This window comes from Pistacia vera, unplaced genomic scaffold (genome assembly GCF_008641045.1).
Source record: "Pistacia vera cultivar Batoury unplaced genomic scaffold, PisVer_v2 Contig174, whole genome shotgun sequence".
Classification (NCBI taxonomy): domain Eukaryota; kingdom Viridiplantae; phylum Streptophyta; class Magnoliopsida; order Sapindales; family Anacardiaceae; genus Pistacia; species Pistacia vera.
Window position 1 is genome coordinate 405,528 of NW_022195833.1, and position 20,322 is coordinate 425,849.

Here is a 20,322-nt window from a genome sequence, read left to right on the forward strand (position 1 = left end):
CTTAGTCTTGACGAAGTTGGAAACTCCACTATGGATGCCAATTGTGGTGAGGTTAGATTAAATCCCACTATGACAAGATTAGTCACAATGCCACTTTGGTTGGTTAAACCAAGGATAACTATAATCTCAAAGAGAAAGAAAACAAATGTTTAACTCAAGATATATTTATTAATATTCAAGATGTTTACACAAGATAAAATAAGGCTTTATTTATAACTTTACAAGTGAAAAGTTGAAATCTCTTTCATGTGGGATAAAACAAAAGTTAATATAATAATAATTTTTTTTTTTTTTGGGGGGATTTGCTCCCCCATCAACGACATTGTCGAATGTTTCATCCTCAGTCTGAAAATAGAGAGGGTTTCAACAACGGTCACACAAAAGGTTTGGAAGGCCACCTAAGATGTGTTTTCCTGAGAAGTAGAATTGAGGCATCTCTAATCTGTTGTATAACTTTGTATTTGTCATAAGATTATCACAAGTTGTCTATTTCTCATATATTTAATAGTTCATACACTAATTAGTAATATATAATTGAATGTTATTGTTGATGCTGGGTTTTGACACTAACTATTCGCATGTGAGAAATTCTAAGCAAATTTAGAAGTCATACACGATATGAGAATATTTAGTTAAATAAAGGGCGAAAGATAATGTTTAAAGTGGTTCGAATGCTCAAAAGCGAATCTTACGTCCATTGATATTGTATTAATGAGAGTAAGGTCAGGTCGTAGAAAGCGAGTTGAGTTGCAGCTTAGAAAATACAAGAGAGAGAGAAAGTAAATTATTCTAGAGTGAAATTAGCTAATCCCGCAAATGAGAGAGAAAACCTCTATTTATAGTGGAATAAATCAAAGTAATGATTACTAAATCTGCAAGTGGGTGGGTACCGTACAAATTCTTCTCTATATCTCATTGCTCACCTGCCCGAGTGATTTCCTCGACTTATGCAGGGATTGGACACGTGAACGATTTCCAACTATCCGCTAACCTAGCACTCACCCACTGCACTGACAAGGACATACCACTTACGTCATTATGCGACGTGGTTGCGTCTGAACGGTCGCAGAACCTTCTCAAGGTCTAACCACCCTATGCTGACAAGACTTCGCGTCAATCCTACTTTTTTAGACATAACAGTTACTATTATTTTATTGATTTTTATATTGCCAAAACATAATTATATGTTATTAGAATCTCGTTTAATAATGTTAATATCAGAATGACGTGAAAACCAAGTAAAAAGAAATCCTATTTTTTTTAAAAAAAAAAAGATAATAATAAAGAATACTAATTAGAAATAAATATCTCAAAAAAATTCACTGATCTAAATTGTTGTCTTCATCAGTTGATCTTCATTTCAAGTTCATCAAACATAATTTGAGTCTGAAGCCATATGTGTGTATGTTGTTTATAATATAAAATTAAAGTTAAAGGACATTCACCCTGTCGATGTTTTAAGAAATAATAAAAATCCGTTAAAGTTTGTGAAAAAACAAAAATTAATCCAGCGTTAGCAAACTGCTAGCTGTTAGCGAGAAGTTAGAAATTAAACTATTACGAGTTAATGAATATTTATCAAATTATCCTTGTACGGTTTATTTTAACACCTAAAATTTCATACTGTTTATTTCAGAATCCTTAGAGAAATCTTGTTATTAAATCATAAAGTGAAGCCATTAACTCTATAAACAATTACACTTTTAAGAACATCTCAAATTTCAAGATCATTTTTTCGTATAAATAAAAAATATCTTCGTTAATTTTTAAATACAAAAAATAAAATTTTATTCAAATCCAATGAACTCTCTAGATATAGAGAGTCAATGCATAGAAAGAGATTTAATATGAGAGAGAATTAATAAATAAAATACATAAAAATTTATAATTTATTAATTAAAATTAAGATAGAGAGTGAAATTTGACTCTCTAGATGTGGAGAGTTAAACTCATTCTTTAATTTATATTTAAAGAATAAAAGTCTGTTGGATTCTTGTTTTTATGAATAAACTCTTTATAATAAAACGTTTGAAACATATAAAGAGTTATTTAAAAATGTTATAATAAGAGATATAATACTTATTTATTAAATTGGACATAATGTGTAACGAAGTACAATTGAATGTGTAATCGGTCAATGTTGAAAATGTCTTCAGGACATACAGTATAATAACTAATAAGTTTCCTAAGAAAACACAACTTTAATTGTTTCCTGGTAAATTAATATAATTGGCTTTTTTTTTCTTCCTATTTTGAATATAATTCATCCTATGTTTTCACTCATAAATCACAATATCTTTTTTTTTTTTTTTTAAAAAAAATGAGTTACAGTATTCTATTCACATTCTACAATTTTGAATACCATGAATACAAAATTAATAGGCTTTGAAATGCATGATCAAACACTCTTGAAATCTTAAATTTATATCTTAATCATAATACATATAAAATTTATCAGAGTATTTTGATTGATGTTAAGGCCAAAAATCGTCTTGGGCTTGACGAGGCCCAATAATGAAATAAACATGTCATTGTCCAAGGCCTCAACCCAATTACCTTGTGAACTACCTACTTTATGAGTTGGGCTATCCTATTAGTTAAGCTAAACTGGGTTTCAGCCCATTAGCCTACAACAGTCCATAAATAGGAAATCATAATCATATTCCATTTCTTCTTCTGCTAAGATTCCTAATCTTACTCAAACTATTAAACTTAATCTGATAAAGTCAAGAAATTATATTTTTTTCTTCATAGGGATTATATCCCAAAAGAGGACTCAGTGTCCTACTAGGATTCCAACCCTTTAGGTTCACCATAAAGACATAGGCTTACCCTCTCATTAGGCATGCAATCTTCCATAGTCAATCTACACTACTCAAAACCATCTATTTGCTCCTAAGTTCTTGCTCTCAAGAACCCGACGCCTCCGTCGTAGTCCTAGCCTCCGACAAGACTCTTGGTAATTCTTCATCTCTTTAATTCTTATCAAATAATCTCTTTCAGCCTCGCTGACTTGAGCGTCGGAGTGCCGACGACAAACACCACCCTGGTGTTTTCTAGAAGCTTCACGCTTGTCCTTTCATATGTGCAGGTCTAGCGGATTATCAGTGGCCTCAATCTCACGGGATCAAATCCTATTTTCATGACAGTAGATTTTTTGCATCTACAGTTTGACGTCCACCGTGGAGCCTCTAACAATCGTTATTCCAATGACGACTTGCAACATGAGAGGAGACACATAACTCCCTTCGACTAACATCGTTAATCTGAAAAGTTCCATCATGATAAGAAATTTTTTTCTTTACTTTTCTTCATTGGTTTATCTGTTCACGTCATATTATATCTATTCGGCATAGCATAATCTGTTTTATGCGTATTATATTTATTCAGCGTGTAATATGATATCTTGAAGCATCAAAACACAACTCACGCTTCTCATTCTCTGTCTGCATATTCTTCGCATCTTTTCTTCTTCTCCTCTCTCTTTTACTTACTTCAACGTCCTCCTCTTATAATCCCACACACCTCAATCAATCTCCACATCTTCACCCAACCGAATTACCAGTGAAGTTTGGCAGAATATCATGTGACGGAAATCACCCCTCTGAAGCATAAATTGCAATCCATCTTTCCAAGCATCAGCCCTGCTCCCAACACCAGCAAGAGAAAAACCCAACTACATTGACTCCCCTTTAGAAAAACCGAATCGGATTCCCTCCCAAAACCTTTGTAAACCTTCTCAAAGTCCGCCAAAAGTCAAACATAAAAACCAATTGCCCTTCTCGCCAGTAAGCCTCTCTAAAAACCAAAAAGACTTTCTCACCATCCAAACACTACTCAAAGGAAAGAAATGCAGAACCTGCATTTTCGATTCCCACTACCAAAAAATCCTTCAAATCCAACCCAAATTATTTGCTGCAGATCCAAAACAAAAAATCATTAAGAAACGCCATGAAACTGCAACTCTCCACCCTTCTTCTTCTCCACCTATAAATTCTCCCTTTCCTCATCTTTCTTCTCACACACTCTCCTTCTTTCTTTATACCAACGCCCATGGTAATCGCTCGGCCGAGTTAGCTCTCATTTAGCTCTGCATGCCTCACCTTGAATCTTCCGTGTACACGAGAAAAGTCAGCTAGTCCTATATGCCTCAATCAAGCCCAGCAACAACTCTCCCCTTAGCTCGATTCCTAAGACCCACTCGGTGTAGCTAGAGAACCCATTTTGACTTTCGTTCGATGCAACAAATTATCACAAAATGCAGCCAAGTGTGCTAAACCTATCGCGAGTCAAAACCCCCATTTTAACTTCTTTTTCTCCTCTTTTTCGTCTACCTCATATCCTACGCATCCACTATCAATGCATCGACACTTACCGACTCACTCACCGTCGATATCGTCTCCGGAGCTCCCATATCGCGCTGCCATGCCCATTCTACCAATACCCCCCTACCACCCCCCCACGGCAGCCCCCCCCCCCCCCCCCCCCCCCCCCCCCCCCCCCCCATTCTTCTTGCATGGAATGTTAAAGTTCTCTATAAACTGGTCACACCTGAAACAACCAACGCCAACCTTGCTATCTTCCAATCACAATACGCTTGGTCCTAGTGGAGTTGACTCGTTTAGAGACTACTCTGACAGATAGTAGAGGCACGTCCTTATTTCATATAGAGGCACATGGATGGTAGTTTTTTAGTTCTCTATAAAGCTTCACCTGAAACAACCAACGCCAACCTTGCTATCTTCCAATCACAATACGCTTGGTCCTAGTGGAGTTGACTCGTTTAGAGACTACTCTGACAGATAGTAGAGGCACGTCCTTATTTCATATAGAGGCACATGGATGGTAGTCTTTTCCCCTTTTTGGACTACCGGAACAATTTCTTAACCTCTGCTTGTTTTCTTTACCTTTTGTTTTCTAGTTTCAAGGGCAAAGGTTCTACCACTCTAAAAACAAAGCCCTTTTTCTAGACTTAAAACACTATTGAAGACTGATGAATAGAACACTCTTAAGAAGAGTGCCTCTCTTTGTGTTGCTCTGAAAGTCACTTGTAGCTTGATCTGTTTTTATCCTTCTCAGGTTATCACCATTCCATCTACTTATGATTGCTTTTTTATTGTTTTTAATATAGAGAGAGACGTACCCTCATGCAGTTACCCTTTCTCCTTACTACGCTTCTCAGCTTCCTTAAGTGTGCCTGAGCTTCTTCAAGTTCATGCTCATCTGTTTTCCTTAGATTTCTGTTTTTTCATTTTCTTTGCTCATACTCAACAACAAGCCTCTTCGGCTAAGCCTCCTCTGTTATTTTCTTTTACGATTAGTCCCCTTGACTCCTCCTCATGTTCCATTTCACTAAGTTGACATAATTGTTCTCCTTTCCTTTTCTCAATGATTGAATTCCTAGCAAGGAGTATCTTATGCTCCTTAGTAACATTCTACCCTAATATAAGTAACAATTCACCGAGTTTTGATGCCAAACATTTAGGAGGATATGTCATGGCCCTCGCTTTATGATTTCTCACTCTACTCCAATAAGCACCTTCACTCGCCAACGTTCAGCACTACTTAGCACCACTAAACAACACGAGTAGTCCACTCAATGATATTTGGGTCTGCACATACAATATCAATGTGCCCATTCGGTTCAGCCCAAAAGTGAATCACGTGCCCACTCAACTTCAACTGCTTCAGCTCCGACGTAAAAAATAACACCCCTCTCTCCACTCGGTCTAGCAAGCATGGGTGGCAGCACTTGAAAGGGAAAAGTATGTTTAATTATCTCCTTTTAACTAAGAGCATCTCCAATGGTGCTCTTTATTTTGAAGAGCATCTTTCATATAAATAAAGCGTATCTTCATTAATTTTTAAATATAAAGAACACAATTTTTATTCAAATCCAATAGACTCTTTAAATTTAATGAATATGCTTTTTATTTTTAAGAAAGAGACTTAGTGGGAGAGAGAATTAATAAATAAAATGCATAGGAACTTGTAGTTTATTAATTAAAATTAGGATAGAGAGTGAAATTTGACTCTCTAAATGTGGAGAGTCAAACTCACTCTCTAATTTATATTTTAAAGATAAAGAGTCTGTTGGACTCTTGTTTTTATAGATAGACTCTTTATAATAAAGAGTTTGGGTTATATAAAGAGTTCTTTGGAGATGCTCTAACACTCTATTTGATTAAATCTTTCTCTATTCGGCCCATTACTTAAATACATGCAGCCTATTTTTCCATTTAGCTCACTCTTCATTAAGTCCATAACACATGCACATCATGCATATTGACTCTCCATTCGGCACTTTGCTTAAAACATGCATGCCATGCATATCATTGCTTCAGCTTCAATCAAATGTTTTCAACTATAAAGTCGGTCACGCCGACTAGGCCACATAGCTCTCAAAGGTTTTAAACTACAAAGTCAATCACGCCGACAGGGTCTCAGTACTTAGTATCTATAATTTTTTCAACTACAACTGGTTTACATCGACTCGGCCACAAGACCCAATACGTTGATTTTCAACTACAAGTCGGTTACGCCGACTCGACCACAAGCTTCATACAAGCTCCACTTGGCATACACCTTCGATCGGCCCAGACTGATTCATAAGTTACACCTTCGATCGGCCTAGATCGATTCATAAGTTTACACCTTTGATCGGCCTAGACCGATTCATAAGTTTACACCTTCGTCGACCTAGACCGATTCATGATTTACACCTTCGTCGGCCCAGACTGATTTATAAGTTACACTTCGATCGGCCCAGACCGATTCTAAGTTTACACCTTCGATCGCCTATCCCGATTCATAAGTTACACCTTCGATCAGACTAGACCGATTCATAAGTTACACCTTCAATCGGCCCAGACCGATTTATTGTTTACACTTCGATCGACCTAGACCGATTCATAAGTTTACACCTTCGATCGGCCCAATCATTCATAAGTTACACCTTCGATTGGCCCAGACCGATTCATAAGTTTACACCTTTGATTGACCCAGGCCGATTCATAAATTACACCTTCGATCCCCAGACCGATTCATAGTTTACACTTTCGATCGCCCATACTGATTCATAAGTTACACCTTCGATCGGCCTAGCACCGATTCATAAGTTTACACTTTCGATTGGCCCATACTGATTCATAAGTTTACACCTTCGATCAGCCTAGACCGATTCATAAGTTACACCTTCGATCGGCCCAGACCAATTCATAAGTTATACCTTCGATCGGCTCAGACCGATTCATAAGTTACACATTCGATCGGCCTAGACCGTTTCATAAGTTTACACCTTCGATTGGCCCGACCGATTCATAAGTTTACACATTCGATCAGCCTACCGATTCATAAGTTTACACCTTTGATCAGCCTAGACCGATTCATAAGTTTACACCTTCAATAAGCCCAGACCGATTCATAAGTTTACACATTCGATCGGCCCAGACCGATTCATAAGTTACACATTCGATCACCAGACTGATTCATAAGTTTACACCTTTGATCGGCCTAGACTGATTTATAAGTTTACACCTTCGATCGACCCCAGACCGATTCATAAGTTTACACCTTCGATCGGCCCAAACCGATTCATAAGTTTACACCTTCGATCAGCTTAGACCGATTCATAAGTATATACCTTCGATCGACCCAGACCGATTTATAGATTTACACATTCAATCGACCCAGATCGATTGAAGGACTTGCACCCAAATCAAACAAGTCATAGACATAATCCACACAACGATCCATCGACCTAACGAGCTGCTATCACTATCTCTTAGTCTGTACTGATTCGATTAAATCTACTCTCTAATAAATACTCTTTAACTTAAAGATGTGGGGCTAACTGTTAGTGCCAAAAATTATCTTAGGCTTGACGAGGCCCAATATGAAATAATACACCACCGCCCAAGGCCTCAACCTAATCCTGATTGGGCCTCGCTTAAAATCACCTTGGAACTACCTACTTTATGAGTTAGGCTATCCTACAAGTTAAGCTAAACTGGGTTTCAGCCTATTAGCCTGCAACAGTCCATAATATGAAATCATAATCATATTCTATTTCTTCTTCTCTGAGATTCCTATCTTACACAAACTATAAAACTTAATCTGATAAATCAAGAAATCATATCTCTTTCTTGATAGGGATTATCTCCCAAAAGGACTCATGTTCCTACTAGGATTCCAACCTTTAGGTTCACTATAACAGAGGCTTGCCCTCTCATTAGGCATGCAATCTCCCATAGTCAATCTACACTACTCAAAACCATCTATTTGCTCCTAAGTTCTTGCTCCCAAGAACCCGATGCCTCCGCCGTAGTCCTAGCCTCCGACAAGACACTTGGTAATTCTTCATCTCCTTAATTCTTATCAAATAATCTCTTTTAACCTCGCTGACTTGAGCGTTGGAGTGCCTACGGAAAACACTACCCCGGTGTTTTCCGGAAGCTTCACACTTGTCCTTTCATGGTGTGCAGGTGTAGCTGATTGTCAGTGCCTCAACCTCACAGGTCAAACCATATTTTCATGACGGTAGATTTTTTGCAACTACAATTGACAATTACACATAAATATCAAAATAAATATTATAGACTCTTATAATCACCCATAATTTAAACTAATTATCAATCAATGCATCACGTTGTGAAAAGTAAAATCATTGTAACTAATTCGAAAAGTTCTTGTTGTCGTTACTCAAAAGAGACACTCCCCCTTTCTTCTCCGTGAAGCTATTTTCACAAGTAGTTGGTACATCAATTAATACAGAGCTGACTGATAACGTTATTGACTTGTAATTATCTCTAACTTCTCTATTTCAACCATTGAGTTGTATAGTCTAGAAAAAAATTTGTGGCCTTCCGGGTGGTGAACAAGATCAATAAGACAATGATATATTTATCGCTAAATCTTTCAAATTTTTGTCAATATTTTTATCTTCCTTTGAAGGTCATTAAGCTTGATGTGATAACATCCACCTATCTTTTAGTATTTGAAGAAACTCATCCCCCTTGATTCAACAACACTATTTGGGACTGAAAGAGTTTATTGCAAGATTTTATTAATTAATCAAACCCTTCAAGTTTCTGAATTCGATAATAATTTCAATATAAGTTTAATAAACCCTAATTGCATATTCTCTATTTTTTTGAGATGACGACTAAGACTTCAAGCAAGGTCGTGACTGTGGCCTTGTAAGGTTGCCCTTCCTCTCTTCATTATGTTCTCTTATCTTTATTCTTCATCCCAGCGAAAACTCGGTCTCCCCTTTTCATTAATAAGAACTTTTTTCACCACCATCATTTATTTTTTTCTTCGGCTATTATCCACATTCCAAAATTCTTCTTTCCTCTCTAACAAAAAATACCCAAATTTTAATAATCAAATTAGCAATATGAAAAACCCAAAAAAAAAAAAAAAAAAAAAAGAGCCTAGTAAAGACATTTTATAGGAAATGAATGTTAAATTCATATAATATTTTTTATTTTTTATTTTTGCGTGAAAATAATTAGGAGATTATGTCATATTTAAGATAAAGAAAAGAAGTTTGGATAAATACATAATTATGAGTTTATAAAAAAAAAAAAATTATCAAATTATCCTCTATTTTAACATGTAAAACTAAATGAAAGACGATTCTTTAAAGGAATTTTTTTATTCTAGAAACCTAATAGGAATTTTATAATTAAATCATAATTGAGGGGAGTCAAGTCATTAGCTCTATAAATTATTACACTTTTAATAGAGAATATAATACTAATATGTAATAGAGCAATATTAAAATGTCTTAAGGAAATATAGTAAGTTTCTCAATAAAACATAATTTGATTCTTTCCCAAGAATAAATTTAATTTTCTTTTCTTGGTAAAATTTAAAATATAATTCATCTCTTGTTTTCACGCATCCTGTTACAAAAAATTTAAGTTACAATAGTCCCTTTTCATTCTACAATTTAGAGTACTATGATACAAAATTAATAGGCTTCGAAATGCATGAAATAAATTGGATATGAAGATGATAAACACCTTTGCAAACTTAAATATATAGAATTTTGATTGACAATTTAATCAAAAAACAATATACGGACTCTTATAAATCACACATTGCTAGGATCCCCTTAGGTAAGTTCTACCTCGCGGGTTTGATCATAACTAAGCGCAACATTTTTTTGTTGTCCTATAGTCTCCATTGTAGACTTGACTTCTAGTTAGCTGACTGATAATCTTGTTCATTACAAGCATCTATAGCTTCTGTTACTCGTTTTTTTTTTGCATCCAAGTACAGTTCATTGCATTGTTCCAAGCCTTTTTTATATTGCCTCCTTATAAAGTGTCCAATATGTGAAAAATCTTTGCTATGGCAGATGTGCTTTCGTAAATCGCTATTTTCGGTAAGTTAATTTCAAAGTAAGTGTCCGGTACCAAGTAATAATGGATATCAAGCTGCGTTTCTTTAGTTATTTTGAAATATTATTGGTAGATAGAGTTGGTTGATTACTATGAGACAATTTAAAAATTAACAAAAAAATCTCTTAGGTTTACTAATTTAACTAAACACCCCAATATATAAATTTTTTGTAAATGACAAAAACACTCTCACTCACCCACAGTTGCCAGATTCCGACCACCACTACCAGAATCTAACATTACGACGCTTGACCAACCGGATCTGACTAGAAAAGGTCAAATCTATTGTCAAATCTGGCATTTTCTAAATTGCCAAATCAGCCCGTTACAGGCCAGTTACGATCGATAGTGCGCCATTGTGACAGATTCCCACCACAAGTATTTTTTTTTTTTTTTTTTTTTAATTGTCGGTCTAAATTCACACTTGATTGTAATTTTTAGTAAACACAATATTGATGCAATGAACATTAATTCACTTCATAGCAAATATGAGAGTAACATAAAATCTAAAACTATGAAATATTATTGATAGGATTATTAAGATATTAGAGCATTTTCTTCTTTCAATTGTTCAAAATACATCATTTAATTATAATGTTAATGAAAATAATTTAAATTTCAAAATACATTTTTTAGAGAAAAATCATTATTAACATATAATTATAATTTAAACACATATTAAAATACTAAATTATCATCTTGGTTTATATTTTTTTCTTAATACAGTCCAATGTAAGCAACACAACAGGAAAGGTGAGAATTTGTGAACGTAAAGAGAGTTTGCACGACTGGTTTGATAATTCATCTCATGTTTTCACTCATAATCTCTGTGAATTTATGGTACCTTTGAGTACTATGAATATGAAATTAATAGGCATGAAAATAAATTTGATATTAAGATCTCTAAATCTAAAATTTATATCTTATTCAATTTCGGAAAATTTACTAATTTTGTCGAGATTATTTTGATTGACGACCAGATCACATAAATATCAAAATAATTAAAACTAATTATCAATCAATCCATGGTGTTAGTAAAAGCAAGATGAATTGCAACTAATTTGAAGAAATTCTTGTTTTCGTCAGTCAAAGGAGACACCCCACCTTTCTTCTCCGTGAAGCCATTTTCACAAGTAGTCCATTACGGAACTAATTTTTATGTTAGCTGACTGATAATTTTTTTTGATTAAAAGCATTTATAGCTTCTTGTAATGTGGATTTTGCAGTCTTCCAAGGCTGTTCTATCGAAATTATTTTTCTCCTTCAAAAGTGTTGTAACATGTGAGCTAATCTTTGTTGCCGTTGACACCATTGCTAATTGTTGAGGGTTGGCATTTTTGCTCGTAATTCACATTCGGGTTACTTTTTGCAGCTCTTGCACAACAATCGCCGATAACATTACAGTTGACCGAGTAAAGATTAAATCAAAAGAAAAATGTAGATTGAGAACGATTGTGAGATGAAGATAATGTCAAAATTACTGTTTCATATGAAATGGATAGAATGGGGTAAATTTATAAGTTCTTATATTGTTCAAAGGAAACAAGTATAATTTAAGACAACCAATCTTTCTCTTTGTTTTGTTTTCTGTTTTTTTTTTCCCATGTGTTGTTGCAAGCATACACTTTCGGGTGAAGTTATTTGTAACGCAAATTTTTATTCGTTGATTCAAAACAATCCAATGGCTTAGAAGTTAATGACTTGTAATTATCTCTAACCATTGGATTGTCTTAAATTGTTGGTATGGTGATAGATATGTAGTTGTTGGCCGACCGGTTTGAAAATTATTAGGTTTTTTGAGATTATTTTAAGTTTTGAATTTAAAATAGTTATTAATTATAACTTGCTTAATTTTAAATTAATTTATTTTGGGGTAAAATGAAAAATTAGAATTTACATAGAGGTGAATTGGACATTTTAACATTTCATTACTCGTAGTGATGGCATTCTTCCCAATGCTACTCCACCCTTTTTAAGGAATCAGAATCCCATTCCTCATGAACCAAACAAGGGATTATCGCTAGTCTGACCTTTGTATTTTGGTGAGTTGAATTGAACAAGATAATGATATATCTTTCCACAAAGTTCCTAAAACCACTTTCCCACCCCTTGAATGCGAAAATTACAAAATGCCACGCAAAATGAGAAATCGTTAATTAAATGTAAAGAGCAGAATGGTCATTATGTACACCACGTGAACTTTTACCTAAACAAAATTGAGAAATATAAACTAAAAAGTAACCAAAAAGAATTAATGGTCATAATAACCCAAAGTCGTCAACGAGGCACTTAGGCAGCACTTGTCTTATCAGTGTTGGCGCTACCCTGGGTCAGTCGGCATGGCCTGATCTCGCCACGATCGTGCCTTTGAATCTGGCTATGGTAGACCATATTCAAGCTAGTGACCCAATTTTTTCTTTACTTTTTTTTTTATTTTTTTATTTTTTATTTATGTTAGGTTTTAGTTTTTTTCAATTTTCTTAAATTCAAGTTTGATTCTAATTTATTTTAATTTTTTAAAGTTTACTGAATTAAAGTAGGTGTGTTAGAAAATTGTATATGTTTGGAGATGATTAATGGTGTAAAGTTTTGATTTTGTGTGTTGTGGTTTGAAAATGAAAGTGGTGAAGAAGAGGGTGTTGGTGTGAAGTTTAAAATATATGTGGTTATTTTGTTAATTTTATTAACTTGGGCTGTAAAGTTATCTGTTAATTTATTTAATAAAGATTTATGAAGTATAAAGGGGGTATTTCAACGATCAAATCTGGTCAAATAGAAATTTCAATAGAGGGAGACTAACGTTGGGGGGAAGAACTTTGTAATTTATTTAATATGTTTGGTGTTTTGAGAAGTTCTTTAATAATAAAAGCTACCAAAAAGAATTAAGGTTACCAATTAACAAATCAATACTTTATTATCATCAAAACTAGATAAGTGGTGCTAGAAATATTATTTTACACATTATACGAAGAAATAACTCTTCTTGCCCTAACATTATTCAAAGAATAATACTACACCAACAATCATTTCTCACAAATTTTTTCTCACAATTCTGATGTAACAACTCGTAATTGGTCAATTCACAACAGATCCTACATGGGTTCTATTAATTAATTGTAAGCTGACTAATTACGAATTGTCATATCAGGATTGTTGGTGTAGTATTACTCTTATTTGAAACATTGAAAGAATTTGTTTACTCTAAGTTTTTTGAATCAATAATTAATAGAATTAAATAATAATTGTATTATTCAAAAACTAATTCTAATGAAAAATCCAAGATTTAGCATACAATAATTATGAATTATAAACAATAAATTTTCACCGTTTTAGTTCTTCTCTTTTGAGGAATTTTAAGTACAAAAGTTATGACGACCAACTCCGAACTTGTGTTGCTCTATTTATAGTAACAAAACCCTATAGAGAAAATATATGTGCGTGAGATCCTCAAGGATCTCTAATTCCTTCAATAATTAGATTCCAATAAAAACAACTTTCTTATTAGATTAAAACTCTATCCGTAATATTCTTATCATGAACTTCTACTTAATTGCAATAATGTCCATTAATACATTACAATTTACTCCTCAAGAATAGATAATTACAAATGAGACAATTTTTGTAATATTCTCGCGATTGGACACTGTGATTGCGTAGAGATTGTTGTTAATCTGGTCATTCCTGTAATATCTAGGATCTAAAGTTATCTGGAAATTTATTGAATAATCGTTCTGGTTGTTCGCGATTAGCTTGTGTTGGATCGAACTATATGTTGACGAGCTTATGCTAGGTCGAACAACCGGTAGAGTCGGACTGATTTTGGGTCGATCTAATACCTCACAATTCACCGAGCTTGATGGAAAAATCATACACAACACAAGGTATTAAAAATCCCTAGTAAAAGATATTTTGTTTACAATTTAAAACTAAGTTTTTTTCTTTAAAAAAAAAAAAAAAAAAAAACTCTTAAAGGTTAAGTAGTTAATCAACAAAATTATTTTCTTCAATAATAAATAATATTATAGCCTATTTTGTCAAGAGAGCTTTTTTTTTAATTTTTTATTATACTACTAATTAAATATATCGATAAAATTATTTTCAAATAATAATAATATATTGATTATAGGGATAATAACATTTTATTTACCATTAATTATATTTTAGTTACATTCAATTAATTTTCGATTATAAGGAATCCCCTTAATAAAAGTTATTTCCACGTGGCAGTTCATGACAGGTCGGTAATCCAACCTTGTGACTGTCCCGTAACAGCAGTCAGAAACTTTCCTCAACACTCGTTTGGTTTTCGAGAAAGTGTTTTTCTCCGTTGGGAAAATTTTTTAACACTTTTTATATAAATAATTTTTCTCGAGAAAAAGGAAGAGAAAAGCAAACCCTAACTCCCGTCTAATGAATTGAAGAATAACAGCTTCCTTCTTCGATCTTCTCAACGCCGTCTCCGTCTCCGCTTCCGCTTCCGCCTCCGCCTCTTTCTCGGCGATCAAATATCGAGCTTATTCATTCACTCAGGTATCTATTCAACTCTCTGAATGTGTTTCTGAGCCCAAATTCGTTCATTTTAGAGCTCACTGGATATTTTTAGAGTGAGAAATTTTATATAAATGGTCAACATTGTTGACCTTTTGCATAGAGCTGTTGTAGTTTCTTGCATGTTGTAATTATATTGCGTGGTAATGTTGTTTCAATGATCCTGTGAATTTTGTTTTATGTTAACGAGTGATTTGATTGATGCTTCTTAGCTTTGTCATTTTTGTTTTTTGTTTTTTGAGTTTATGATTGAAGTAATATTTAGCATGCAAAATTTGAATTCTGTTGGATCATTTTGTTTCTAAAACTTTAAGAGTCACTGTTTGGTTTCACAGTGTTTGTTTATTGTGATTTTTGTTAGCTGACTAAATTCTGAAAGCAATTAGATGAAAGAATGGTCAGAACAATTGAAAATTAAAAAAAGGTCAAATTTTACTGACCTTTTATTTAAGTTAATGTTTATCTTTACTGTAAAATGAGTTTAAGATGTGTTAAATCTGACTTGTCCATCTTGTTATGGCAATGGAAAATATCATCCTATTCAAGAAATGCTTGCTTCACTTGGAAGAAGCTTTGTAGATGAGGGATTGCTTTAGCTTTCAACTAATGCTCCTAAGATTGTGAATTGTGAAGTCAGGTTCAAGGACTAATTTCTTCTTGGTGGATAATTTAATTTTCTCAGATATACAAGTTTAAGGCGGGTCAGATAACCCACATGGTATATTTTGATTTTGGGATGCTATTATGATTAGTAAATGTATCCATTATCCGTAATTTAATAAGTTTTAACTACAAGTGGATTTAAACGGCATGTCCTATCAAGTAAAAGACATTGTATGAGGTGCTGCATAAAGATGTTAGCCACTTCTTAGTGAGATATAGCATGTCCTAGATAGACTTTGAAACTATTCTGAAGTCAAATTCTTAATTGTTTTATAGCAATGTTTTGTCTCTTGATTCAATGATATGTTATGTACTGATGAATATGGTATGAAAAACAATATTATTATTATTATTGTTGTTGTTGTTGTTGTTGTTGTTGTTATTTTTATTGGTTAAGCAGTGCATAACTCTTTGAATATTCTATATCATATTGTCTCTTTCTCTCATGTAGATAACGGTGATTTCACTGTGTACCGAAACAGTGACCAGTGATGTATGTAATATACTATTAGTTGATCAAAATTATATACTATAAATTGATGTATGTAGTATACTACTTTTTGATGATTTTTTCTATAACTAAGTGGCAGTGGTAGTGTTAGTGAGTAGAATTCCACAATCGCTATGAGGACCAGGGCAGAACTGCGTTATAGCATTAGGGGTGGCCAGCACGACCCTCACAAAGTTTTGAAAAGAAAAAAAATGTTCAGTTTTTATTAAGTCATCGGAGTACTATTTACATCTTGGCTCCCTAAAGTTGACCTCACAAATTTTGTTTAATACTTATTGAACACTTACATGCAATATTTTGGCTCTGCCCCTAACTGTGACCTGAGTATTAAAGGTATGGCTGAGAGTTTTGACAAAATTTGGCATCAAATGCTGTTAATTAAGCTTATTATTGCAATGTGCTTATGTTTTTGTTTTCATATTTTTTGGTTTTTAGCAAGATGGGGATGCATTCCCTAGATACAGGTCATCGAAATTACTCTTTGGACTTTGGATGTTTTAGAGAGCATGGAAAGGCTAATTCCAATACCTGAGCCTAGATTCAGGTTATCATCAATGATGTAGGTTTAGGTTGAATCAAGTCTTTTCTTTTTCATGGTTTCATTTTACGGAGTTTGTATATTTCTACCTTTTATTTTTGTGTTCCCTTATGAAGTCCATTTAGTTTTCTAATTTTGATACTTTTTGGATGGTGGTTAGAATTGATATTTGTGGTTCTTATTTAGATTGAGTTTACCGTCGAGCCTTTCATGGAGTTCTTTGTTATAAAGCTGGGATCAACACTGAACTCCGCATATACAAACTCTAGTGTGAGTTGCTCATTGGAAATATAGATTCTTTCAATTTAGTCGGTTTTTAGTCCTTCTGGAATATGGAAGGAAGCACATATATAAAATTTTTATTACTTTTTAATTTAGTCCTTCTGGAATATTCTTTCAATTTATGATAGTTTGTGGAAGCTAGAATGCCTCTAGTTATGAGTGGTTACTAGGTGAAGTGTCAATTTCATAAACAGAAATTGCATGTTTGCAATGTGCTTTTTTTTTCTCTCTCTTAAGTTTGTTTTTAATTTGAACAAGCTTAACTTGAATGCAATGTGTGCTTAACATCCTGCTTTTATTTTTAAAGTTGGCTGTTGGTGCAGTCTTCTTCTTTTTTTTTTTCTTGGTGCATTCTCAAAGCCAAAGAATAGGCATGTACTGCCAGTGCACAAACTCATTCTGCTTTTCCTGCTTTCATTTTTTCATTGTTGTCATCATTATTGTAGATGATCTTGGAATATCTTACTGACTGCTTGGATGATGCTTTTGATTTTCTGTTGAACAGTGTGCTGAATTGTGCCGTATTAAAAAGCACAAATATGTAGTTATCTGTTTTCTTACTGGTTTAGGAATGGACCAATATGACTTTCAAGGACAGAGAAAGGAGATGAAGCATAAAGGAAGAAATGTTGTGTGGTCAATTGCAATGGACAAGTGTCTAATTGAAGCTCTTGCGATTCAGGCTAGAACTGGGAATAAAATTGACAAATGCTTTAATGAGAATGCATACTCCGCTGCCTGTTATGCAGTGAACTCTCGTTTTAATTTGAACTTGAATAATCAAAAAGTTGTTAATCGTCTAAAGACAATTAAAAAAAGATATAAGGTAATGAGGGATTTGCTCAGTCAAGATGGATTTCGTTGGAACCCAAATACGAAGATGATTGAATGTGAAGATGATGATCTATGGAAGAGATACCTTGCGGTAATTTCCCCTCCTAGTATTAAATTAACCCACTTTGTGATTCTTTTGTTTAATACTCATGAGCTTCAAATCAATGGAATAGGTGCACCCTGATGCAAGAGGATTTCGAGGAAAGCAAATTGAGATGTATGATGAGCTAAAAATTGTTTGTGGAAATTATCAAGCACCTAGTCGTTGGGCTAAGACAAAGGATGGAAGCCATCCAACTGAAATTAAGAACTGTGAAGATGATTCTGCATCATTTCTTTCACCAAGTTCTGAAGACGTAAGTGATACAGATGGAACAGAATCATACACTGGATCCCCAGAGTATATGCAAGATGGTAGTCAAGATCCTCCTCTTGTACCACCTCTGAGACAACTTCCAAAGCGACCTCGTGGCTCAGAGGCTCTTCAGGATGCCATGTTGGCTGTTGCATCCAGCATGCGGCGCTTAGCCGATGCCTTGGAACGCAGTAAAACTGCAATTAATGCCTCAGAACTGTTGGATGCTGTGATGGAGATCGATGGTCTGGAAGAGGCAAAACAGATGTATGCTTTTGAGTATTTGAACGCAGATCCTATTAAAGCCAGAGCCTTCATGACATACAATGCTCGAATGAGAAAGATATATTTGTTTCGACAATTTTGGTGGTGGAAATGACTAGGGCCTAACCTTGGGATATTTTTGGTATATAGATTTATAGAATCACCGGAATACTTCATTGGTAAATGTTTAGTCATTAAACGTTTTTAATTTCAATGTTTGAAGGTGAATGTACAGATATTAGATGTTCTCAAGGTTAGCATGTATGGGTAGAAAGAAGTTGGTGACACAGAGAAAACGTTTCCAGAAAACAATTCCAGCCTCAGTTCTGAAGTGAAGCTAGCTGTAGATGTAAGGTCATCATCTTCTTTTCTTGTTTTTCTTGCTTATTCGCATTGTTTCTCGCAACAATGTACTTGTGGACATTCATCTTTTGGCTTCCCATTATATAATTAAATGTGCAACGGGCTGCTGTCTACTGTTTTCAGTTAGCTTTTTGTCCAATTCTTGCATTGTTTGAATTCTTATTTTCATGATTGACATTGAAGCCTTTGTTTATGTTTAGTATTAGTTTAGATTCTAAACATCCTTCATATCCATCACATTTCATGCACATATGCTTTTATAAGAAGAGCACCAGAGAAATTACAGGGGTTCTTTCTCTGGACCTCTTCTACAATATAAAGAGGATAAGAATTACAATTCACAAACAGAAATACTTCATTCTGATTAGAATGCAAATTTAAACTTATTTGAAAAACAATCAACTTCACATTTTCAGGCAATGCCTCAAGCAAATTTTCAACAGCTTTATGCATCGGTGTTAGCGCCTGGAATGCTCGAGAACATATCCCCTCCAACAAGTTTAATCCCTACATACAGTGCAACTTTGCATATCAGCACCAATTCTTGTTTCAGCTCGTTAAGATGATCAATTCAAAGTTCATTTTTTTTTAGATTATAAATGTCTAAATCAACCTTAATTGCTATGTCAAAATGTGTAGTACACCAAAATTGTCATGTCAGCGATTTTTTATGGAAAAAATGTCATGTCATTCATATTTAACAGGTAGGAAAAAAATATGAAAGTTTGATACTTTCAATAAGAAAAACTTAAAATTTGGTACCTTCAATAGAAATAATTGATAGTTTAGTACTTTCAACAGGAAAAAAAATAATTTGATACCTTTAATAGGAAAAAAGTGATAGTTCGATACTTGTGAGGTAATTAAGCTTTTTTAATACAAGAAAACTTGATTAAAAAACGAATTTTATAGTTATAAAAGTATTGAATTAAAAAAATATATATATACTTAGTGTTGTGTGAGAACTTACGACAAGCTCGCGATGAGTTGTTTATGGCAGGTCACATGAGCGAGCTATGACTATCAAGTTGCGGTTGGATACGAGCAAGCAATGCTCGGTGAAGCGAGCTAATTGGACAGCGGTCTCACAGATTACAAATAAGTCTTATCCCTAAAATCAAGGAGAAAATTTCGATTATCACACAATTCCGGATAAAGTGTGGTCACGCCAATCATGGGATTAACTTCCTATGATTAAGCCGCAATCCTAGAATCACTTCATTTACCAGAATCAATTTCATGTATAAATAACTCTAAAAAATTCATTGTAAGGAGTTAGCAATTTGAGAGAGAGAAAAGGAGAGCTTTATTCTTGTAATCCTTCATATTCAAAACAAGAATAGTGGACGTAGGCTTGAGAGTTAGCTCATCGAACCACTTTAAAAGTGTTATTGTCTTTTCATTTATTTTTCCTGTTGATTATATAATCACGCAGCAACTAATTTCGATTCTGTCAAGGTCAATCGGATCTCTCAAGTTGATACGATTTTTTGTATTAACATTTTGGCCTTAAAAAGAGGGCCAACATTATGCAATTTCATTTTCCAAATGTAAC

General features: G+C 34.0%; 1 protein-coding gene across 3 annotated transcripts; it reads left to right on the forward strand.

Moving 5' to 3' along the window:
- The first annotated feature begins 14,744 nt into the window (after positions 1–14,744).
- Positions 14,745–18,901, forward strand: LOC116126085 (uncharacterized protein At2g29880). 3 transcript variants are annotated; one of them, XM_031411793.1, is made up of 3 exons: positions 14,745–14,939; positions 17,457–17,876; positions 17,959–18,901. In XM_031411793.1, the coding sequence occupies exons 2-3, from the start codon at positions 17,523–17,525 to the stop codon at positions 18,517–18,519; spliced, it is 915 nt and encodes a 304-aa protein (XP_031267653.1). In that variant the 5' UTR covers positions 14,745–14,939; positions 17,457–17,522; the 3' UTR covers positions 18,520–18,901. The 3 variants fall into 3 exon arrangements, with proteins under 3 accessions (XP_031267653.1, XP_031267654.1, XP_031267655.1); XM_031411794.1 differs by having other exon boundaries at positions 17,521–17,876; XM_031411795.1 differs by lacking the exon at positions 14,745–14,939 and adding an exon at positions 16,921–16,939 and having other exon boundaries at positions 17,521–17,876.
- Positions 18,902–20,322: the final 1,421 nt, after the last annotated feature.

What these genes read in the sequence shown, in the direction of transcription:
- LOC116126085 (XM_031411793.1), top strand. Translation starts at nt 17,523, where the DNA reads ATGGACCAATATGACTTTCAAGGACAGAGAAAGGAGATGAAGCATAAA. An exon ending in TATGGAAGAGATACCTTGCG is followed by an intron (nt 17,877 to 17,958) that starts GTAATTTCCCCT and finishes TCAATGGAATAG; the next exon opens with GTGCACCCTGATGCAAGAGG.